We start from the raw sequence: 22,687 nt of genomic DNA on the forward strand, positions 1-22,687 counted from the left end.
TTTAGTGGATTTCTTCATTATGCTCTAAGAAAAAAATGTCCACTAAACCAGGAAAAATGAGCTCAGGGACAAATTATGACTTGAAAAAGACTTCCCAATCTTAGTGCTCAGATATAATCTTAAAAGAAGAAACAGGTAAAGTACACAATACATTGACATTGAGCGAGTATAATTTAGGTAAATTCAATCAATTAAGTTTCCTAAAAAAAACAAGGAAAAAAAATTAACATTGTTGCACTTTATATTATTATTACAAGTATTGTTAGTGAGTAATTGGGAACAGAGCATCAAGCGCAAAAAATAAAATAAAATCTAAACATTACATAGCATTTTTGAAAGTATCAAACAAATAAACAGAAGAACAGAGTCAATCCTTGTGTGCTTCATCTAACCTGTTAACCCTCTCAAACAGATTATTCATTGTAATGGCAAATGCATCCTGAAACTTGTCAAGCTCAGCGTTGTAATCCCCATACACCAATCCAGGCAACAGTTCATATGTAATATACCTTCTCATGTTTTCCCTCTCTCTAGAAGAAATGTTGGTTAGCCTCTCCACAACATTCACATTCATTTGTACCACCTCTTTTTTGTCCATAAACACAGAATATTTATCATGATCATGAGGCAAGTGCCAGGGGTATTGGTAATAAGCCGTGAAAGGATCGAAAAGAACCGGAATGCAACCCGATATGAGTGAATCGAAAACCGATTTTCTTGTTGGACTATCCCCTGGAGGCTGCAGACAGAACTCAGACTCCACAAAAAGTTCTATAACTGACTCAGCCTCATCACACTTAACAGAACTACAATTCAGAAAATGGCACTTACCATTACCTAATGAAGCGCATTGGTCAATCAATGTTGACCTTATGTTGTCCTCTGCATCATCCCTTGCTGCTCCAGCAAAACTGACGAGGTTTTTGCGGTTTGATCTAATGATTTTCAGTTGCCATGAGATTATATCATTGTCTGAGTGAGGGTGGAAATTAGTTGGATGAGGGATTCCAATGTCATTCTCATGCCACGGTTGTCGTTCGATCAAGAGCTTAATGGGGTTTTGCATTTTGTCAATCTCTAACAATCTAGTACCCCAAGGAGAGTCACTGCTTCTCCTAAAATCCCACGAAATCTTACCCAACACAAACACATGATCCTTACCCGAATTCCTTTTCCATGTTCCTTGTCTCTCAAGCCACTTAACCAATTCCAGAGACAAGCTGTCTTTCACATCATTCGATACATTCTTGAAATGCCATCGCAAGATATCCAAACCACCATAGAATGGAACATAGAAGAGCTTTGCAACATTTTCATCATAGACCCTGCATGGATGCTTCATGACCCTTGAATGAAATATGAGTTCTAGTGAGTATTGATGAGTCTTATACCACCCTTTGCCAAGCTTGGCTATAGGCTCGCCCAACCCCTCGTTACTTAAATAGCCGCAGAAGTTCTGCCACGGAACCATGTCGCGACATTGACCCACCAAGTCCTTGTTAAACTTGGATGGCAAATCATATACATATATTCCTTGAGCATCACAAGTTGCTTGGTTTTTGCTTGACTTTGACCTCCAGGATCGATGGAGCTGCAATTGTTCCTCAACGACCTTAACAGCATTTGCAACTTTGTCATCTCTATCTTTGATATCTACTCTACTACTAGTAGTAACCAGATATGAGATATCTGGAAACTTAGCAGGTTCATTAGTTGCATTACCCTGATCAATTCCAGGAGTAATAATAGAACTACTATTGTTTGTTGTGGAGGTTGGAATTTCCAAGGAGGGGTGAGTGCCTGCAGATAGACAATAGAGGCTGTTGACCTTCCTTGTGGAAAAGCAAACATGAATGATGTTTCCTGTTATTAAGGTGGAGAAGGAGGACCACATGTAGATAAGGATTATTAGGAAGACTAAAGCAGAAATTCTACTAAGAAAGTTGTATACGATGGTAAGGCAAAAGTAAGATTGTTTAGCCTCTGGTTTTCTAGATGATTTTGATCTTTTTCTGGATATAGACACTGCCATTTTCTGGTGGGTGAGAACAATGTTAGTATCCCTCATTCCCTCATCTTTGGTTTTTTATATAGTAGAGGAAGAATTAATCATGGTTTTCTCACCTAATACTTTATCATGCAAGCACGAGGAATTTTTCCTCGATTAAATAATAATGTGCACGTCGAGATGCGCATTGGGCTAAATTATATGTTCGTTGCGGTTGTGCTCCCCGATACAGTGTGTTTACAGATTGGCATATTTTAGTGGTTGACATTCATAATGCAATTAACATTCAACATCTCCGTAACTTAATAAACCGGGCTCATGTACAAAACTTTTTGTAAAAATTATCTACAAGCAGAGATCCGCATGTGGCAGTGATACTTTTTCAGTTCTAAGTGATCCATTAAACATGGCACACACATCTGTTGAATGGACTCATCCACACATTTTAAAAATTGTGACTAAACATCAACATGATGCACGATGTGGAAAAAATAATAAAGGATTTCTACTGCTGCTCCTGATTCATTATAAGAAGAAGAAAAAAATAGATAGGAAACTTGCAGTGGCAAAAAACAATCTGAAAAAGTTGTGAATGTCAAATATTCACATTTTTCGCGGCACGTAAACCGTTCTATCAAAGCTAACTATAAGAAACAAAACTCGTTAATCCCAACTTTCAAAAATAATTTCGGATTTTTCTATTACCTAGAGACTAACCGTGAATGCTTCTAATTAAAAGAAAATAAAAAATGAGCAGAGGTGTCAGATGAGATTGAGTTGGAAGAGAGAAACAAGAAGAAAAGAGAGAAGGATTTCCGTGATAGAACTGCACCCGAGCTAATAAAAAATGAATTAATCACATGTTACACAGGTCACAGTAGAATATATATTGCACCCGAGCTAATTAACTAACTATAGTACTGCCAATAACAACTCAGTTATTCAGTTTCAATGCCTGTAACAACAAATTAAGAAATTCATTTTAACTATCTAACTGTAGTTATACTCCATACAAGCCGTATTCTTGAGATATATATGGACTATGTAATGGTGCTGCTTTTCAAAACACCACATTACTTGAATAGCCAGCACTGTGTTAGAAACCTGAGAGAGAGAACATGGAAGCAGCACTGCTCAGCCAAAAAGGGTGTGTTTGAGCGGGGAGAAGGGGTAGCAAAAGCTTAGAAATATAAAAGGGTGTGCGGTGGTGAGTGGTGACCACAATGTTAGGCCATTAGTGTTTACTACTACTGATGCCTACAAACAACAGACACGTATGTATGGTCTCTAATGCTTGATGAAAAAGACAAAGGTTACCCCAGTTTCAGTTTCTGATACGTCCTTTCCGTTTTCCTAGTTCCGTTTCTTTTTATCGTTTTCCAGACTAACATGATAATGGCCTTTTCTTCCTGCAGGCTTCAGCGTTAGGATAAGATTGGAGATTGTAGGAGCGATTCATGCAGCCAGAAAATACGAAGGATTGGTGATTAGTACCATATTTTTTAATGGAACATTTATATACTAGTCCATAAGTTTTATGTGAATCCTGCTAAATAGTGTTCGAGGTTAATCAATAGATTAACCTAAACTTATTTAATGAATGTGGCTATGTACCCTACCAAATGGTTGAGTATATTCACTTTGAATATTTGTTGATTTCTGTCTGCATTTTATAATTGGTGGTCTATCCTAAACATATGCAAAATAAATATTTTATCCAATATTATAGAATAAGTTCACACTATAGATATGAACATTTATAAATAAAGAGCCGTAGCACTTCACTCATTCAAGTTTCTTCACATTAAAAAATGATAGTGTTAGTATATTTTTGTACATATTCAATACCGTTGTATTGGAAAAGTCGAAATATGTAATTGTAGTAAATCCATTTTATTTCTCATCCTTACTCCAAACACGCAAAGATTTCCTACAATTGCGTGTTGATATATTTCAATCGTTATACCATTTATCATGCAAGCACGTAGTACTTTTTCCGTTGACTGAATAATAATGTGCACGTCGAGATGTGCTTTAATTATGTGTTCGTTGTGCGGTCGTGCTCCCAGATACAATATGTTTGTAGAACGGCATATTTTAGCGGTTGAAGTTCATAATTCAATTAACGTTCATCCTCTGAAAGAGGTGGAAACTAACTGATCATTAGAATCAGGTATATTAAATGTTTGATTTTCTGAAAAGTCAAAACATTGTTGATCTCCATATCACTCTTCTCAACCGTTTTTTCCTAATAGTAAAAAACGAAATTAATTGAAATGAAACAGGTTTTCATGATAACTAGGTGATAAAAAATTTAGTCTCGATCTGGAATGGATTTCCCAAAATCTATACCGGTTAAGTTCTTGACTCATTTTTACATGTACTAGGTGCAAGTCAAAGCCCAAAACATTAGAAATAGAAGAAAAAGAATTATAATCCACATACAAATCTTGAGCTTGCTAGGGAGTATCACAAACTATAGCGTTACAAAATTAAAACACAGCGAATACCAGATAAAACAATAAAAAGGAGAAAAAAAAACTGGTTTGAAAAATCACTTACCTATAACATGGTATCTGTTCTTGAAGGGAGGCGCCGGAAGAAGTTGACTGGGGTACATGGCAGCCTGTGGCGAAATCTGGGATGCCTCATGATGTAAAACCCTGCCAAACCAGCCACAGCCTGAAAAGGAGTAACATAGAGCACCAACGCAGATAGGAGACTCAATGTAATAAATATGGATGTAGCACGCGGGTCTCTCCAGCTTAACAGTGCCTGAATCCTCTCTCCCTGGCTGGCCAAATCACCAACCACTGTTTGAATCCTTCCAGCCACACTCCTCAAGCGATCGTACCTCATTCTCACTAGGTCCGGGCTACGACTCGTAGGGAATGTGTCAAACTCTTCATCTAACTCATCCGGGTGCACTGCCTCAGCTTGTGAGATTCTTGTGTTCATGTGAGGAGGGTACCTTGGTCTATACCTGAAGTTCCATACCCCTATCAAGAACATGTACAGAAAAATAGTGGGAAGGATCAATTCTGGGAAGCAAACAAGCATGAGAAAGAGCACATGAACCAGCACTGTTGTGATAGGATTCCTCCACATGCAGATATCACCAAACCATTTTCCAACTGCAAACACACCAGAGAAGACAGTCATCAGTCTGAAGAAATTCGCCTTGCTTCTCCGCATGCTCCAAAGGTGGGAGTCCACATCTGACATGTATTCCACCACTTCTTTGCGAAGTGGTGGCTCTGCCCGGCCAAGTCTAGCAGCCACTATGTTCATTGCTTGGTGACGCAGCATGTCTAGCTGCGTCACAGAGAATGGCCTTACGTAGTGCATTTTGGGCAGCAGTGGTCGTGAGTATAGGTAAAGCATGTTTGCAAAAGAAGTGCATGAAAACCGTATTGCCAAGTGAAGTTCACCCATCTTCTTAACCCCGGTTGGGTGAAGAACCAACAATGGATATGAGTGAGTGTAAATCCTGCCTGTTTCCAGTGTAGAGATGCGAATTCTGACCTTCCCAATTTTCAAGTCCTTTGAAGAACCATTAGCTTTTTCCCCGAGCTGGCTGTTGTCAAATACACCAACTGTAAGAACCGTGGCATGATCAAAAACCTCCCAAGTGTATTGCTCATTGTATTTTGGACACAGATTATCAGCAATGGTCCTTGTTCTGACCCATTTGTGACCATATTTTGCTACACAGTATGTGTCAGATGTGCCCCTACCATCCCTTGTTTTCATTGGATGGAGTCCTACAGCATTCAGCACTCCAAGTTCTAAAACCCCAATTGGTGGCTTCCACAGCTGCTTTGCTGTCGGGCGGAGGTCGCTACTGTAATGAGTTGACTCATCAAGAACATGATATCCTCCATCTAAACATAACCGGAGCTGAATTCTGCTTGAGAACTTTTCTTTCTTCAACTGATCAACATCTATAGCAACTGGCTTTTCCAGGTTGAACCATCTAGAATGAATGATTCTATCATCTGCACGCCTTTCCACGGAGTTCAGTGGTATGATGATCCTCCCAATGATCTCATCTTTTCCTGGACTAACCCGATCTTCAACTGAAATAATTAAATGGTCTTCAAAAGGTTCAGCAGCAACAAACAAAAGATCTTCATTCCAGAGTGCGCTTAGTGTTCGTGCTGGAACTGTCTTTGTTTTCAGCACTTGGTTTCCTATCTGCACCTTGGCATACACATCAGGGAAACGGTTTTTCTCTGTAGGAACCAAGTCTTGCGCCTCCACAACATTGACACGCACGTACCATAACCTTGGTGCATGATAGACCTTTGAACGCATCACTGCAGAGATCGCATGTGTGCTGTCAACAGGAGTGGCGGCATCTGAATGCCATGCATCAGAAAAAGCCTCATCTGCTTGAGTACCAATCCAGACAGCAAGCATCAACTCACCTTTATTCTTCTCTCCTTTCTTGTCCTCAAGGCGGTACCACTCTGGAGCCAAAGGGCTATCTGGTGGTACTCTCAAAGGAACCTCATTGATGTCAAACCTCACAATGCCTACAAAATCATCTTTGATGAGATCCTTGTCCTTGATCACAACATCAAGTACAGATGCTTGCATCCGGTCCTTTGAAAATGCAAACACCTGATTCCATTCAGGACTCTGATTCTTATCGAAGTGTCTGGTAATACCTTTGTAATTTCCAATTCTCACCTCAACAAATGGATCAAGGCTACCAGTAACATCCATAGCAGGAAGCTCACGAGCCTTGACAACTCTGACATACAGAAAGTACATCCTTTCCACAAGATCATATGTACTAGCAGTCTTGTCTTTATGAACAATACGACCACCAACAACTCTTCCCCCACCAAGATATGGACTTGTTTCTTTAAGTGCAAAATCAACTGGTTGTACTGATGTAGCAGTGCGTACTAGTTTCATAGGCTGTGGTTCAGATTTCATTGCATCAGCTTCATACTTTGTTACATAATGAGTATCTGCAAAGCCAGAGGAGTGCTGTTGGTGCTGGTGATGGTTTGTGTTAGGGAGATGATGAAATGTGTGTCTTGACTCAACCTTTTCATTCGGCAAACTGTTTGTCATTGTGCTTGCAGGTGCTCGAACTTCTGAATGTGTTGAGCTTGAATAATTTGTTGGCATGGACTCAACAACAGGAGTTGGAATGGATGATTTTATGGTTGGATCATTAGTGATGTAAACTTTAAGGCCAATCTCTCCTCTTACACGAGAGAAAATACCACGCTTCTCCAATGGATAGTGCAAGACAACTGCATCAGAGTAAGGGACAAAAGAAGTCCCGGTAAGGCTAACCTTGCCAAGAAAAGAAGTGGAGTTAGTAGCTTTGGTGTGGCAGTGGATATAGACATCAAGTGCCATATAGTGAAGATTAGAAGGGTCAGATATATTGAAGTAGAAGCTCTCATTCCAAACTGGGTTAAGATCCCTTTCTTTGATGGTCGTACGGTACTTTTGTCCATCAAAGTAAAGTTCCACAAAGGCATTGGATGAACCTTGCCCATCTTTGGGTAATAGATTGTGAGCACTAACCACATCTACCCCTAACTTGAAGTTGTTCATAATTGAATGTGGCAGTCAGGTTTCTATTTCCAAATGAGATTTTGGCTAGTGGGAACAACTCGATAACTGTAGATACCTACAAAGAGGAATAAAAAAGTTATGACAAAGCAACTGAAATCTCAATGATGGGACAAAGCTGCTTGACTATATGAGTACAAATCTTACATGACTCACTTGATGCATAATTATGTATATTTTGCATCTACATTTACACACATAACAAAACATCCAAGAAGGTAATGAGTGTGGCAAATACTATACAAATACAGGGTTGAGCATGCATCTATACAACAAAGGAAGACTATAATAGCGATGAACAACTAGCTAGCAACAAGGATGGACCATTTTCACAATCAACATAATTTGATCAAAGTACGCCAAAATAATTGTACAACTGCAAGTTTATATTCATTAATGCATATTTCCATAAGAAACATAATTAGAACAAGATGCAAGCTGCTACTCTACTGGGAACCTAGTCTATAACTTGATGTTACGGAAAAAAGAGGCAGTTACAATGACTTAATGAGATGTGGGAGTGATGGTATAACAGAGCTTGCATTAGGAGATGAACGCACTGAATATTATGATGCATGATAGTGGATTATTTTGGGGAGAGGAGCTATGTAATGTAACGGCTACTGTTTCATAAAACCAATCAAAAAATATATTGAATGGGGGAAAAAATCTCAGCGGCAAAGTAACACAAGTTCTACTAAAGGAAACAAATAAGGGAGATACAAAACCGATACATCACCTTGGAGAGCAGATTTGCAAGGGATCTAAACGAGTAACAAGTTCAACAAGATTTGTTCTTTTTTCTGTTCAGTGAGCAATGGGATGGATCAATGCAAAGCCACTAGAAATAAGAGTAGAGTTAGCGAGCACCAAACCAAACTATAAGCAAATATGAGGCTTAGCAGGAGAAAAGCAAAATGGGGGTCAAAATTTACTTCTTCATAAATCTAGCTCAAGTGCAAACCCGTTGTTATGTAACACGCATTTAAAGAAATGAGCATGTGGCATTGCATGCTTTTTCAGCTCCAAGTTAGTGATCCATTAAACACGGCACGCACACATGAGCTTTGCGTAGGTGAATGGACTCATCCCACAAATTTAAAAGAAAATAAATAAACAAATACTAGTATGACTTAACAACAACATCATGCACGATGATAAAAAAATGAAGGCTCTTAAATAACAGTAAAAGATTAAAAAAAATTAGAAAAGGAGAGAAAAAGTTGCAGTATGGACTATGTAGTGGATCTGCTTCTTAAAACAAGATCTTAGTTAAGAATACCTCGTTTATGGTGGAAGTGACGAGGAGGAAGCAACAAAAAAAAATAAAAAGGCGTGTTTGTGTTTGAGTGGGAGAGGAGGAGGGAAAAGAAGTGGTTGGTGCTCACAGTCACTGGTCAGGTTAGAAATAGAATAGAATGGGTGACCACAAACAAACACAATGGCATTATATTACTAAGTTCTGAGAGGTGAATGCCAACAACAACACAGACAGACACTGTCTCCAATGCAAGGTGTAAAAGACAAAGGCTACCCGTGCTTCAGCTTCTGACTCTGACTCGTCCCTTTTCTATTTATAGTTTCGTAACTTTCGTTTCTCTTCTCTGGTAACTGCTAATGCTACCATGCGCATTGCGCCCATCTTCATCTTATCTTATGTATGTCACCTCGCATCACATCTCATTCGTATCCAACCCAAAGTGCACATAAGCTGCTGCTGACTAGGCTCGTAGCACTCTACTATTTCTTTTGTATAAATCTATTTGAACTTACCAACTTCCAAAAAACGGCTTATAGAACATGGTATTACTATTAACTATTCACTCTATAGTTGTGATTAATTTTTCGTGAGTGCGCATTAGATAAATATTTTTTCAATATTATTTATTTTATATTAAGATTAGGATTTGAATCATAAATTCCTTGGTTAAGGAACAGCGACTAGTATTTGTGTCTGTTGGTATTTTCGTCTTTAGACTGTTTACAAGTAATGTTATTTTTTGATTTCTAATAGTTAATTGGATTTTAAAATTAAGGGAGTTTACTGATAAATAACCAATGACTTTGCGCTAGCATGACATGAGTCATTAATGTGATGGGGAAATATTAAACGACGCCTTTAATTGCAGCATGGAGTTCCCCTTTCAAGTTGGGCTAAACGTCATGGGCTCCATTGACTTTGTAATGCCATCTCCAGTATTTAATTCGGCCATTATTGCCACAACAATCTCCATATGTGCATCTTGCCTTTTATCTTTGTTTTCCAGACTTTAAGAAATGGCCTTTTCTTCCAACAGGCTTTAGCATTGGTGTCTTTGTCTCATATCATGGTCATGCCAGTGGGTCTGCAAGTAATTCATACATACAGATACAGACAATAAATAAATACAAATACAACGGAGATTGGTGAGAAATCAGAAACAAATGAGGTTGGTAACAAACCACTCAAAATAAGCCGCTACTAAATAATAATAAAATTAAATCACATCATTATTTAGTAATGATGTTTGACCGTACAAATCAAAGTATTAATAAAACAAGTTCATGAATTAAAATCAGTCAAAAAATTTATTCAAGCAAGTAAAAATTTAAAAAGTGTGGAACTAAAAATATGATTAACCCTTTATTTTATTCTACTTTTTATGGTGGAGTGCTGAAAATATTTTTTTTTATAAAACTCGATATTCCGACTTTTAATAGTAGTGAATATATATATATATATATATATATATATATATATATATATATATATATATATATATATATATATATATATATATAATGTAACACCAGATTTTAAATGTAAAAAATAGGGATTGGCATCCTTGTTTAATAATGTAGTATTTTGTAGTACTTTATCGCTAAAATGTGACACATCTTTATTTACATAGGTTCAGGACTAAAGTGTGAAATTATTTTGAAGTATCCCGCATGATAAAAATGGGCATCTTTAGTAGGATAGACCACGATTATAAATAGCAGACAGAAACCAAGACAATATTTAGAGTGATTGTACACATCAATTTGGTAGGAGCCACATACTGGCTTCCCAACGGTGAGGGTCAATGTCTTATCAAACACAACGCAATTCACCTGCAATTTCGTAAGTTGTGAGTGAATTTAATATTACTAAACATATTCTTTTCTAAACACTCTTTGTTATTGAGTGAAATTTATATAGAATTCACTAAATATAAAGTGGAACCCACATAATTTCAGCATGTAACAAAAAGTTTATCTATTTTATTAATGAAACCTATAGAGCAATTAATGTTAACGCCACTTACTAACCTTGTGTGCATTTTCTAATGCTTGCCCCCTTTGATCAACATACCTTGTGTTGCACCAACTCCAGTACCAACCATGACAGCCGTAGGAGTGGCTAGGCCTAGAGCACAAGGGCAGGAAATGACCATTACTGAAATCCCAAACTGAAGTGCAAGCTCAAAGCTATCTGTGGAAGATGGTATCCAAGATTTTGGGTATGCATGCAACTTTCCAGCTAGAAACCAGGAAAGCCATGTTGAAAGAGAAAGAACAATGACATGCAAACTAAGGCACTGATGAGCATAGATGTAATTCCTCTAACTCCATCAATAATCATCTAATGAGCAAAATCAGAAAAAATAGTCAGTAGTACTAGGCTTACCAGAGGAACAAAATATTTAGAAATATGATCAGCAATTTTTTGGACAGGAGCTTTAGCCATTTGGGCAGACTCAACAAGTCGAACAAACTGAGAGAGAACACTCTCTGATCCAACCCTTGTCACCTTAACGTGCAAAACCCCATTCTCATTCACAGTGCCTCCAATCACCATATCACCCTTCCTCTTCGCCACAGGCTTTGCCTCTCCAGTTATCGTGCTCTCATTTACATGACCTTGTCCCCATATGACAAAACCATCCGATGCTACTTTTGCACGAGGAACAACCTTGATCACATCGTCCTTTTGTATCAACCGGCTATCAATTTGTCTTTCACTAACCACACTTCCCTCATCATCTTGAGTTAACAAGGTTGCTGTCTCGGGTGTCAAGTTCATAAGCTTTGCAATGGCCTGAGATGTCTTTCCCTTTGCCAACACTTTCAAATACTTCCCCAACAGAATAAACGAAATGAGCATAGAGCTGGTCTCAAAGAAATCACTGCCTTTGAAATGCCGAGACAAAGCTGCTCTTTCCACGACATAAAGAGAATAGAAATACGCTGCATTTGTCCCTAAGACTATCAACACATCCATGTTAGCAGAACCTTTGCGCAATGCTTTATATGCCCCAACATAGAACCTTCTCCTTATGATGAACTGCACCGGGGTGGCAAATTCACACCTCAAGAGAGTACCCGTCTTATCAAAAACAATGCAGTCCACCTACAAGAAAATCATAAACATATTCACTAGTGAGTAAATCCTGATAAAATCAAGAAAGCTTTTATAGATAATTTTGAGATGCCACAACATACAACCAAGGAGCAGTTTCTCCATTTTAACTTCTAACCAAGTTTTGAGAGACAGGAATGAAAAAACACAATAAAAATCAGATTATACTAATATCCAATAACAATTTCCCTTCACCCAGCACAACGTTAACAAACAACAATACATCATATTATGAACTGAGAAATGATATAAAGTGAACATGTTACCAACATTAGTACTCCTTTCCTAATTAGCAGAAATGAATCTCAAACAGCACTTGATATATTAATGGTCTTTCCCATGTTTATTTTGTTCTTGCCACTTTATTATCTGTTCAATATTAAGCCCACCAACGTAGACTAAGAAAATCCAAAAATAAAGTGGCTAACAAATGTGAAATGCAAATGCTGACCTTATGTGCACTCTCCAATGCTTGGCCTCCTTTGATGAACACGCCCTGAGATGCACCAACTCCAGTCCCAACCATAACAGCAGTTGGCGTTGCTAAACCCAAAGCATAAGGGCAAGCTATGACCATGACCGATATTCCAAACTCAGAGCAAGCTCAAAGCTGTCCATAGAAGACGGTATCCAAGACTTGGGTTAAGCATGATATTTTCCAGCCAAAAACCAGGCAAGCGGCAAGCCAAGTAGTGAACGAGATCACAATCACCTGCACAGAAAACTTCCACCCCTTTAAGCACAAACAATAATTCAATAAAAATAAACAAATTACTTCACTACATTACACAATTCATAATTACCAGAGGCACAAAGTATTTGTAAATGCGATCAGCAAACTTTTGAACAGGCGCCTTAGCCATCTGAGCTGACTCCACAAGACGAACAATCTGCGAAAGAGCACTCTCTGATCCCACCCCTGTTATCATGCTCTCATTTACGTGACTCTGCTCCCAACGCAATGAGAACATCCATGTTGGCAGTGCCGCGACGCAATGCCTTATAAGAACCATAGTAAAACCGCCACCCCAACACAAACTGAACCGGTGTAGAAAGCACCCACCGTGCAACCACCCCAACTGTAAGCATGTTCACGATTTTCGCATCCAGCGCGTCCTTAATTCCAGGAAGTCAGGAACATACATAAGCAGCAAGCTCCATAAGAAAGATCTATAGTAGTGTTTTGTTTCCTGGCGTCTGTGAGAATCTCTCTGTCCTTGAAATTCCAATTCCCATTCCCTGTTTCCTGAATTCCTGGGAGTGTCCGCAGAGAATCTTCGATTAGTTTCATGGAGTGGTCATCGGCTTCCACGTGGAGGTCTATATTGCTTAAGCCTTGGCTTGAAGGATGTGGTTGGTGAGGACTTGGGCCTCTTCGGTGGTCAGGCCCACACGGGCTTCGAGGACGCAGTGAAGGGTTTGCAGAACGGATTCGAGCGTGGATCAACAATTGCCTCCATGTATAGATTCTACCTTATTTTCCAAATATAAACTCAGATATATACCGTCATGTTCGACATTTACAGAGAATACGACACCATAACTCCGCAAACTTCATGCATGGAATGGGTAATATATACAACCATTGGTGATTGGTTAATCCCAAAATCATAGTTTCTACGCAAATGACTACGTTAATTATAATAAGAAGACGAGAGAAAATGTATTACCACTTATATTAATTTATACATTTTACATTGTTTACGGAAGCACTAAAAAATTGTCATGATTGGAACCCTTATTATCTCCTTTTGTCTTTCTCTCCTTATATATTTTATTCAATTCAATGGTATTTCTTATTTGGGCTATCAAAGACGTCATCCATTATGTTTAGAGCCTGCCAACCAAACTTGACTTGGACTCTAGAAAGAAAGCCCATTCATTATTAGGCTATTGAAATATCATCTTAGCTGGACATTTATATCCTGCATTTTCATTATTGCATCAGACACCTCTCAATTACTTTTCAAAGAGTCTATTCTGGAATGTAAATTTACATTCCGGGAACGAAATATAATGGGAGGTGTAGGATGTAATAATGGAGAGTGCAGGATAAAATAACCTCTTAGCTGTTTATCTGACCGACCCACTCTCAGAACAGGCCTAATTCTGCACCAACTTTTTCCTAACTTGAGACCACATCTCATCTCAGGGTTAATATGGATGTGTTAGAAATTTAGATCTGAATGAAAGGTAGTTGCTTCCTCCAACCTCAAAATTGTTTCCTGCACTAATCTAGAATATAAAATTACATTATATATCAGTCTAATGTAAATTTTTTAAAATAATTATTATAAAAGTTAACAAACTTATCATATATATATTAATATGTAATTAAATGATAATGAAAAACTATTTTACAATTATAAGTACATCATACATAATTTATTTTTTTTTAAATAAATTCATATTTGATCTAGCTTATTTCTACTTAGGAAACATCAACAACTTAAATTTTATTAAAAAAATTATACATTATTAAATCTTGATTTGTTTTCTTTAAAACATTATTATCCCATTATACTTTTTCTCTAAAATGAAAAATGTACTTAAAAAAATCTATATCATCAAATTTAATTGGAAACTTATTGGTCACTAGGGACATGATTTCTCTAAGGCTTCTCCTAATTTGGAAAATGCCAGTTAAAATTAACGTTGGTGCATAATATTGGCAAGGAAGCAAATTCGATTGCAACAGACCCATCCATTAATTTCTCACCCAGTTTCTATTCTCTAACCACAATCTTATTCTTCTCAAAATTCCACCTCTCGTGGCTCCCAAAAACAAGGATCTTTATCAGTTATTACTCCATAATTTTCATTGAGTCTGTTGCTCCCATTTTTCCATTCTCTATTGCTCCCATCCCTTTCGTTTCATACACTTTTCAAAGGGCGCTTCTTCCTCATAGCTGGCAAAATGGTACGTATTTGATTATCTTTTTTCTCTTCTTTTTTGCATGTCATTTAAGCCTATTAGCTGTATAACAGTTGTTGCTGCTTTGAGAATTATCCTGCTGACAATAATTGTGTTCTTCTTACCTTCCTTCCACTTTTTGGAAAATTCGGACAATCGACCTTTGAATGCCAATATTATCACCGATTCATATTCATATCATATGGTTTCTTTGTATATACTATATTACAGTTGAATATTTTACATTTCATATAATTAGGATTGTTTTTTACGTATGATGATGAAACTTGAGCTCTGAGACATTAATTAAACTGGAAATTTTCTATCAAAGTAGGAGCTGATATGATCGATAATGTCTAGGAGAATGAAAAGCCATTTCATCATGTGCATGCAAGCCCCCTACAACAAATCAACGATTTTCAAAAGATGATACCAATTTAAAACTTTCTATGTTTCTTAATGTCTCATGAAGGTTACGTGTTTTACGTCCTCTTAAAAATGGGAATTGGAACACAATTTGGGAAACAGAACTACAGAAAAATTCTAAATTCTCACCTTAACTCAAAACAACATAAAATTTGCATGTTGTGACCTGTGACAAAGAGTGAATAAAATTCTTGAATTGTAATGGAAAAAGTGTGGAACAACAAATGATTGAATCATTTGATGACAAAAACTATGGGACAGGCAAATGCAGCGTCTGGAATGGCTGTGCATGATGACTGCAAACTGAGGTTCCAGGAGCTTAAAGCAAAGCGAGTCTACCGCTTCATTACATTCAAAATTGAGCAACAACAAGTTGTGGTCGACAAAATAGGGGAATCTACGGAAAGCTATGATGATTTTCAGGCCAGTTTGCCAGCTGATGAGTGTCGTTATGCCGTCTATGATTTTGATTTCACAACTGATGAGAATTGCCAGAAAAGCAAGATCTTCTTCATTGCATGGTACTGGTCTATTACAGGACATACAAATTTGCACTTGGTTAATTAATAGACTCACCTGGCTTCAATAGAAACCAAAGTCACTTTTCTAATATATCTTGGCATTCTATATTTCTATGTAGTAATGCAAACATCTTAAGACTAATAAGACAAGTTGTTGAATACTCTTTGGGTGCAGGTCACCAGACACTTCAAAGGTGAGGATGAAGATGGTGTATGCAAGTTCCAAGGATAGATTCAAGAGGGAGCTGGATGGCATTCAAGTCGATATGCAAGCAACTGATCCAAGTGAAATGAGCTTGGACCTTGTGAAAGCGCGAGCCTTCTAAGTCCCCCCCCCCCCCCCCCCTTTTGCTATCTCAGCTCTCCTTCACAGTTATAAATTGCTTTTCTTTTCCTAACTATTTGACAACATTGGGGGCCATTGTGTGTTATTGCTTATTTTAGCCTGGATTCGACAACGATTAATCCAAAATGGCATGTATTATTACAATGCATCTTTCTTCCAAACATTTTTTCAGTTTTCCATTGATCTTGGTTAGTTTCAAGAGGAAATTATGTGAGTGGCTGGTTCAAGATCAAGTAGCATCTATCATAGGTTGCCAATCTTATGTAAAAGCATTTATTATATGCACCTCTTTTTTACACTTCTCTTATTCGATACAATATTTATATGCGCTAAACAAACAAAAAGGCTCGTGATTTACATTAATGCAACCATTAGAAATAAACGGGACAGTGCATGGCACTGACATGACTATTAGAACGTTTCTTTCTCTTCATTCAAAGTCAAACAAGCAATAGAGAAATTACTAAAGGCTCAGATATCCTGACCGATTCAATAATTCATGCTCCCGTTGCCTTATATGATGCAGGTTAGTTGCGAGAACTATTCTATTCCACGCAGACCAAACCATTTCCAAGGTGGGTAACAAACCCAACAAAATAATACTTCATCTAGTCCTTTTGGTAAAAAATAATAGTATTAATACACTATCATTTGTTTTTTTATAAAAAAGACTGGAGCGAGTAATACAGATTGAGATTTTCTATAATAACTCAAAACACCACTTTGAGCTTTGTAAAAAGTAACCCTTATTACATCATAATATAGGTAACGTAATCTGCCAGGTCTCTGAAAAACACGTAGGGTAAAGGGTCCGGGACGAACAACACAATGCTCGGTATAATACACAAAAGAAAACACTTGTCCAATACAATCTTGTTCTATTTTAACAATTTCTGGACTTCTACTAGTCCTCTCTAGTGCTATACAACGAGACCTTGTCATGCTTAAGCCTAACACAAACCCTTTTTGAGCAATCATTTACAGTAGAAATGAAATTTGAAGAGTAAAATGAAAAAAGAAGAGAAGAAAGTAATCAGAAAAGGTATAACTGCTTTAGTGTAGATCTGTTAATTTTGAGTTTTGACTATATTAAGATAAAAGTGCAAGTTCAGCCCAAGCCAAAGATGATGACTTGAGCTCCACGCTTACTGATGTGTCAATTCTGCTCTCCAGCATGCTACATAATTCTCGCATAGATGGACGCACAGTTGTATCAGGGTTGATACAAAGAGTTATTACCTCGCATATCACTTTGAGGTCTTCATATCTAAAAATTTTCAGTTCAGGATCCACCACATGTGACATTTCATCTGGCATTTCAAGGTAGTCCTTGGCCTGCAGCACATATATATACGTTACAGCTTAGTAAAAAGAGTTCACTCTTTTTAAACATCAAATTTTGGAAAGTTTCTTACCCAGTCCACCAAGTACCCTTTGTCCTTACAGTATGGAGGTCTCCCGCTGATTATCTCTAGCAGAAGTACCCCAAAAGCAAATGTGTTTCCTTTGGTATCAAGATGGCGTGCTTCAAGGGAATTTGGAAGAATACAGACACCACCTTGGCTGCCAATGGAACCAGAATTCTTTTCTGATCTTTCAAGGATTGTCTTCCAACTTTCAAAATCAACCAACTGCAGTTCAGGTTGATGACAATGAGAATCTTAAGCAAGCTTTTGGATCTCCAACATAATGCATTGTATATAAACATAGGTGCATGTTACTCTATTTCTGCTCATTCTTGACTTCAAGAGATATTGAGAAAAATTGTAATTGGTAAATTTGAAGATTTGAACTAGCTAGTGCGTGCACCTTAGGGGAAAATTCTTCTGTAAGGTATACAGCACTAGAATTCAGCTCTGAGATAGTAAATGGAGGCTCCACTTCTGTATGCAAATACTTGAGTCCGCGTGCAATGCCTATGGCAATCTTCATACGCCGTGTCCAAGAGAATTGGCATCCTTCTTCATCTGCAGTCATAATTGCATGCTGAAGGAACTGAAACACTTAAAATTTAAAATATACACATGAGCTGAGAGACTTGACTTACAACAATGTAGGTGATCATGAAGTGTCCCATTTGAAGCATAATCAAAAACCAACATCCTTGTAAATGGAGTGTCCTCTCTACAATAGCCCAGCAGTTTTCCTATATTCTCATTATCTAACCTTGCCAAGTCTGCCACCTGAATGGCATAAAGAAATATTAAGAGATTTGGACAACTATTTGTGGGCAAATTCTAGCATGCGGTAGGCATAGGAAAATTTACATTACCTCTCTCTGAAAATAGAGCTCAAGATATCCTGTCCAATGCTCCTCGTTGATGCAGAGGGAAACCACAGCAATCTCAGGCCCACCTTTCATTGTTCCCTTGTACACCACACTATCTGGTGAGGACCCAATTATGTTGCTGAAGTCTTCACAGGCAACTTCAAGCTCTTGTCTGCTATACCTTCTCACATCTTTCAACAACTCAGGGTCTGCACATTAATAAAGCCAATTATGTTGAAAACAGCTCTAGAAATACTAGATGTAAATAGAAAGTAGGGAAAAAGAAACAGAATCTACATACCTATATATACTGCCGTATGATCTTTCTGGCTTCCAGATTTTTTCCAAGGAATAATGATAGATGATTTTTTGTTACATCTCTGAAAAGCAGCAAGAACAGCAACCAGAAAGAGAGAGCCCACCATAGTTCCAGTTACTATTTCTAGAGCCAAAAGCCAAACAGGTTTCGATGCTCTGTGATGCTTGGACACATATTCAGCAGGTTGGTGATTTGGATTCACCACTGGCTGGCTCTTGGCACTGGCAGGTGAAGCACCCGCTATGAAATAATAGTTCAGTATTAGATACAAAATTAGGAAGGAGCAATTTATGGTAAAAAGTGTTATACAGCATATGTTGGATTTGACAAAATTCTTATTTGTAAATATCGCATAGATCCATTCTTAACATGGGCTTGGGTTTTCAAAAGAGGAATACTAAGTGAATACCAGTAAACTCAAGACTCAGCTCATTTCATCTATTCTGCATGATTCAAATTTTATGAGGTGTCTATGAAGAGACATTTGATCCATGCCTTAAATCTTAGATTCTTGAAAGGTAATGTCAATACATACCACACTGTATAGAAGACCGCTGCTTTAAATCCTGACCCTGGAGGCAATTCCCTTGAAAGTTTAACCTGTTAGACATAGTATATGTTTACTAAATATAGTGTAGGAGTAGAATGCCAACACAACCAGGGTATCAGAAAAGTACCTTGGAAGATACTCCAAGCATTTGGGTATGCTACCAACTAAAAAATTAAATGAGAAGTCTGCTACTTTCAACTGAGACGAACGACAGAAGCCAGTTACATTCTCCTTTGAAGCATACCTGAAGAAATTATACAAATTTATAAGAGACAGATTAACAACATTCAATCTTTGACCGGTTTAACTTGATTTTTTATACTTCATGTTGAATCTGTCTACATGTTGCTCAGCCACAATAGTTTTAAGCCGATTCATAACCCAAAGGGCATTTAATGGCTCCTGAACATGTTGAAAACTTGAAACTAGTCATTGCCAATAATAAATTATCCTATTTCATTTAGCATATATCCAAATTATCTCCTTTATAGTAAACTTCAAAGATAAATCTAAAGCATGATCATATACAAAAAATAAAATAAAATAAAAAATGAATAAAATTTCTCTTTTGCCATTAGTCACGACTAATGAGTGGTGAAATCGTGAAACAAGTGACATTAAAAAAAAACAGTAATTTGCATCCATTCAATTGTATTCAAGTCCAAAATTAAGCTCATCTAACAATCACTATGCACAACACGTATCTAGGGGAGCTACAATCTATAGCTGTACTCATAAAAGGAAGTGCTTAACAACCAGTTATTAGGAAAATGAATAAGGATAAGGAATCTTGGAATCAAACTATAACAACTCAATTATAAAAATTACACTCACATCCCATGCATATTTGAAGCAAAATTTGCGCTACCACCAGCAGGAACAGGTCCTTGAAGCCTATTCCTATCCAGCTGAAGTTCTTGAAGGTATCTCAAGTTTCCAAGCTCAGGAGGTAGCCTACCAGTCAACCCATTGGACTGCAAGTTTCTACAGGAATGTAAACAAATTTGAATAAGTATGAGATTCAATAATTTTATTTACTCGGGAAGACCATACTGAATTTCTTTTACATTTTCACAACTTGGGTTAGATTTCCAATCTCTGCAGGAATTGGTCCCGTTAACTGATTCATTCCCAAATCCAACACCTTGAGAGATTCCAACACACCCAACTCTCTAGGTATTGTTCCAATGAAACTGTTGCCATGCAAAATTCTGCATAAAAATAAGAAGCAGAAATTAGCTTCAACCATGATATTTCAGAACCAAGACACATAGTAATCACAATGACTAAACCAAAGATTTTCACTTTTTAGGATCAAGTATGGCTAGGAGAAAAGATGAACATACAGTTCTTGCAAGTAGGTGATTTGCCCCAGCTCTGGTGCAAGAAACCCCTTTAATGATGATCCTGAAATGTTCCTGCAAAAAAAAGAAGAATCCCAATCTTTATTACTAGAAATGTGCTAACTTAGAAATTCACGTCATGAACCTTGTCAAATAGCAACAGTACACCTACCCCCCACCACCACCAATAACAACAGAAAAAGCAACAGTCAGAAAAGACCAATAATATCTTACAGCTTGATGACATGATCGCGAAGCATAGTGCATAAGACGCCAAACCAGTTACAAGGATCTGATTCCACCGTATCCCAATTGGATAAAACTTGATATGGGTCTTCATACACAGCTTCTTTGAAGCTCCTAAGCGCCCAAACTATCAAGAAAAGAAAGAAACAATGCAAATTACTTAAAATTTCATTGCTATGCACCGTAATAAAAACTCGGGTAGCCAAAAGACAAAAAAAAAAAAAAGACCACATCCATGAAAAGCAAAACCAATCACACAGTCTCGAAACTTGCAAGTTGACACAGGAAATTGAGCTACCTACCAATCTTTGCTACTTAATGACACCTAACACATTAGTACCGTAGAAAAAAAAAATTAACAAGATTTTAGGAGCAGACAAAGATAGTAGTATAACATGAGTGAATAGCTGAGATCTGAAAAAGAAAGTGAACACTCCAACTAAAGATATACCTTCGTTTGAGGGCACCATGTCAGAAACCACAAACGAGAGCGCGGAAATCAAAGCGAGAAACAACAATGAAGTGCAAGGCTTCATCTTGTTTTGTTAGCCACTCACTTAACTTCACTTTACTTCTATCTAACAGAATTCAAAAGCACTTTCCAAGAAAGAGTAGAACTCATGAGAAGAAGAAGAATTGAAAAGCTGCAACTAAGTACTATAAAAGGTTCTAAAAATCAGCATTGTGTGCTACTAACAGGTTTTGCAGCAGAGTGAAAGAGGAGTTTAAAAATCCAAGATTTGGCAACTACCGGTGGAAAGAATAACCAACTAGCTGGTTGGAATGAGAGACAGAGAAAACTAAAAGTGAGCAAATTGTTAGGGTGACAATGACAATGGACTCTCAAACCATAGCAAAAATGAAAACTTGGATTGAAAGAGAGTTTAGCCAACAAGCAAGTGCCAACAATTAATTTGATTAAGATTGCCACATACACATAAGCTGTTAAAGATAGGCCTTTTCATTTTTATAATTTATGTCATCAAGGAAAGTAATCTAGTAAGAAAAGTAAAGGTATTATATTAACACGTATAAATATGTTCAAAATGACGATTTATGCTGTAAAGACAACTATTTTCATATTTTCTTTTTATGCTTCGTCAAATCAATTAATTAGAGTGATTAGTGAGGTAATTGATGATGGAGTGGGGATAGATTACTACTACTATGACTAAACTATCTCGTGGAGTTGGTGAAAGAAGGAATTGATATCTCAACGTTTTTGACGAAAGTCGTTCTACTTTAGTCAACAACTACTATGTAGGTTAAACACCGAGTAATCATAAATTACGAGATGTTCAAACTCCAAGGGATTGGTCTTCTATCTAATAATGACAAAATTTTCTGTGAAAGTGCGCATTGCTTAATTAATTGTTGTGCTTATTTTTTTTCTCTCCACATCCTGTGCTCGATCAAACATGTATATATTCAATCAATTTCACAGGTTTCTTTTCCTTTTTTTGAAGACTTTTTCTTTAAGGAAAATGTTCTTAATTTTATTCATTAAAAACGTTATTTTCTATCAATTTTGATCTGTTACAAAAAGATTATCATAAGATTGCGATATATAAAAAGCCAATAGCATTATAGCAAGCTTGTATCTAATTACTTCAGGAATATTGTAAAAAAATTATTTCAGGAATTACCATAGAATGACTTGTTAAAATTTAAAATCAATCATTGTCAGAATATAAAAAAAAAATCATCACAGTAAACGTGATTTTTTCCTCCCGTTCTTTCAAGACGTAAAACGGTGCGTTTTT

General features: G+C 37.2%; 5 protein-coding genes across 8 annotated transcripts; 1 reads left to right on the top strand and 4 right to left on the bottom strand.

Annotated features, from left to right (window-relative positions):
- Nucleotides 1-158: 158 nt before the first annotated feature.
- Nucleotides 159-2,082, bottom strand: LOC114375917 (xyloglucan-specific galacturonosyltransferase 1-like). Its single transcript, XM_028333783.1, has one exon. The coding sequence runs from the start codon at nucleotides 2,066-2,068 to the stop codon at nucleotides 368-370; it is 1,701 nt and encodes a 566-aa protein (XP_028189584.1). The 5' UTR covers nucleotides 2,069-2,082; the 3' UTR covers nucleotides 159-367.
- A 2,314-nt stretch (nucleotides 2,083-4,396) lies between these two features.
- On the bottom strand, nucleotides 4,397-10,994 carry LOC114374189 (FT-interacting protein 7-like). Of its 2 annotated transcripts, none has more exons than XM_028331800.1 (3): nucleotides 10,901-10,994; nucleotides 8,349-9,954; nucleotides 4,397-7,667 (listed from the first exon to the last, which is right to left on the bottom strand). In XM_028331800.1, exon 3 carries the CDS (start codon nucleotides 7,589-7,591, stop codon nucleotides 4,571-4,573), a length of 3,021 nt encoding a protein of 1,006 aa, XP_028187601.1. In that variant the 5' UTR covers nucleotides 7,592-7,667; nucleotides 8,349-9,954; nucleotides 10,901-10,994; the 3' UTR covers nucleotides 4,397-4,570. The 2 variants fall into 2 exon arrangements, with proteins under 2 accessions (XP_028187601.1, XP_028187603.1); XM_028331802.1 differs by lacking the exon at nucleotides 10,901-10,994 and having other exon boundaries at nucleotides 8,349-8,450; nucleotides 8,892-10,179.
- On the bottom strand, nucleotides 10,904-13,549 carry LOC114374190 (probable copper-transporting ATPase HMA5). 2 transcript variants are annotated; one of them, XM_028331804.1, is made up of 4 exons: nucleotides 12,794-13,549; nucleotides 12,442-12,702; nucleotides 11,259-11,981; nucleotides 10,904-10,997 (listed from the first exon to the last, which is right to left on the bottom strand). In XM_028331804.1, exons 2-4 carry the CDS (start codon nucleotides 12,565-12,567, stop codon nucleotides 10,992-10,994), a joined length of 855 nt encoding a protein of 284 aa, XP_028187605.1. In that variant the 5' UTR covers nucleotides 12,568-12,702; nucleotides 12,794-13,549; the 3' UTR covers nucleotides 10,904-10,991. The 2 variants fall into 2 exon arrangements, with proteins under 2 accessions (XP_028187605.1, XP_028187604.1); XM_028331803.1 differs by lacking the exon at nucleotides 10,904-10,997 and having other exon boundaries at nucleotides 11,186-11,981.
- Nucleotides 13,550-14,669: 1,120 nt separating this feature from the next.
- LOC114377690 (actin-depolymerizing factor 7-like) lies at nucleotides 14,670-16,495 on the top strand. 2 transcript variants are annotated; one of them, XM_028336324.1, is made up of 3 exons: nucleotides 14,670-14,910; nucleotides 15,592-15,851; nucleotides 16,027-16,495. In XM_028336324.1, exons 1-3 carry the CDS (start codon nucleotides 14,908-14,910, stop codon nucleotides 16,175-16,177), a joined length of 414 nt encoding a protein of 137 aa, XP_028192125.1. In that variant the 5' UTR covers nucleotides 14,670-14,907; the 3' UTR covers nucleotides 16,178-16,495. The 2 variants fall into 2 exon arrangements, with proteins under 2 accessions (XP_028192125.1, XP_028192124.1); XM_028336323.1 differs by lacking the exon at nucleotides 14,670-14,910 and having other exon boundaries at nucleotides 15,571-15,851.
- Nucleotides 16,496-17,000: 505 nt separating this feature from the next.
- LOC114377689 (probable LRR receptor-like serine/threonine-protein kinase At1g63430) lies at nucleotides 17,001-21,953 on the bottom strand. Its single transcript, XM_028336322.1, has 13 exons — nucleotides 21,376-21,953; nucleotides 20,913-21,051; nucleotides 20,682-20,753; nucleotides 20,403-20,546; nucleotides 20,170-20,319; nucleotides 19,463-19,579; nucleotides 19,321-19,385; nucleotides 18,768-19,025; nucleotides 18,470-18,675; nucleotides 18,245-18,380; nucleotides 18,007-18,164; nucleotides 17,613-17,828; nucleotides 17,001-17,532 (listed from the first exon to the last, which is right to left on the bottom strand). The coding sequence occupies exons 1-13, from the start codon at nucleotides 21,458-21,460 to the stop codon at nucleotides 17,287-17,289; spliced, it is 1,992 nt and encodes a 663-aa protein (XP_028192123.1). The 5' UTR covers nucleotides 21,461-21,953; the 3' UTR covers nucleotides 17,001-17,286.
- Between the last annotated feature and the right edge of the window lie 734 nt (nucleotides 21,954-22,687).

The sequence above is a fragment of the Glycine soja genome, chromosome 11 (genome assembly GCF_004193775.1).
Source record: "Glycine soja cultivar W05 chromosome 11, ASM419377v2, whole genome shotgun sequence".
Classification (NCBI taxonomy): domain Eukaryota; kingdom Viridiplantae; phylum Streptophyta; class Magnoliopsida; order Fabales; family Fabaceae; genus Glycine; species Glycine soja.

What these genes read in the sequence shown, in the direction of transcription:
- LOC114375917 (XM_028333783.1), bottom strand. Translation starts at nt 2,068, where the DNA reads ATGAGGGATACTAACATTGTTCTCACCCACCAGAAAATGGCAGTGTCT.
- LOC114377689 (XM_028336322.1), bottom strand. Translation starts at nt 21,460, where the DNA reads ATGAAGCCTTGCACTTCATTGTTGTTTCTCGCTTTGATTTCCGCGCTC. An exon ending in CGCGATCATGTCATCAAGCT is followed by an intron (nt 20,754 to 20,912) that starts GTAAGATATTAT and finishes TTTTTTTTGCAG; the next exon opens with GAACATTTCAGGATCATCAT. An exon ending in CTAACCCAAGTTGTGAAAAT is followed by an intron (nt 20,320 to 20,402) that starts GTAAAAGAAATT and finishes ACATTCCTGTAG; the next exon opens with AAACTTGCAGTCCAATGGGT.
- LOC114377690 (XM_028336323.1), top strand. Translation starts at nt 15,571, where the DNA reads ATGACAAAAACTATGGGACAGGCAAATGCAGCGTCTGGAATGGCTGTG. An exon ending in AAGATCTTCTTCATTGCATG is followed by an intron (nt 15,852 to 16,026) that starts GTACTGGTCTAT and finishes CTTTGGGTGCAG; the next exon opens with GTCACCAGACACTTCAAAGG.
- LOC114374189 (XM_028331800.1), bottom strand. Translation starts at nt 7,591, where the DNA reads ATGAACAACTTCAAGTTAGGGGTAGATGTGGTTAGTGCTCACAATCTA.
- LOC114374190 (XM_028331803.1), bottom strand. Translation starts at nt 12,567, where the DNA reads ATGGTCATAGCTTGCCCTTATGCTTTGGGTTTAGCAACGCCAACTGCT. An exon ending in CATTGGAGAGTGCACATAAG is followed by an intron (nt 11,982 to 12,441) that starts GTCAGCATTTGC and finishes ATTTTCTTGTAG; the next exon opens with GTGGACTGCATTGTTTTTGA.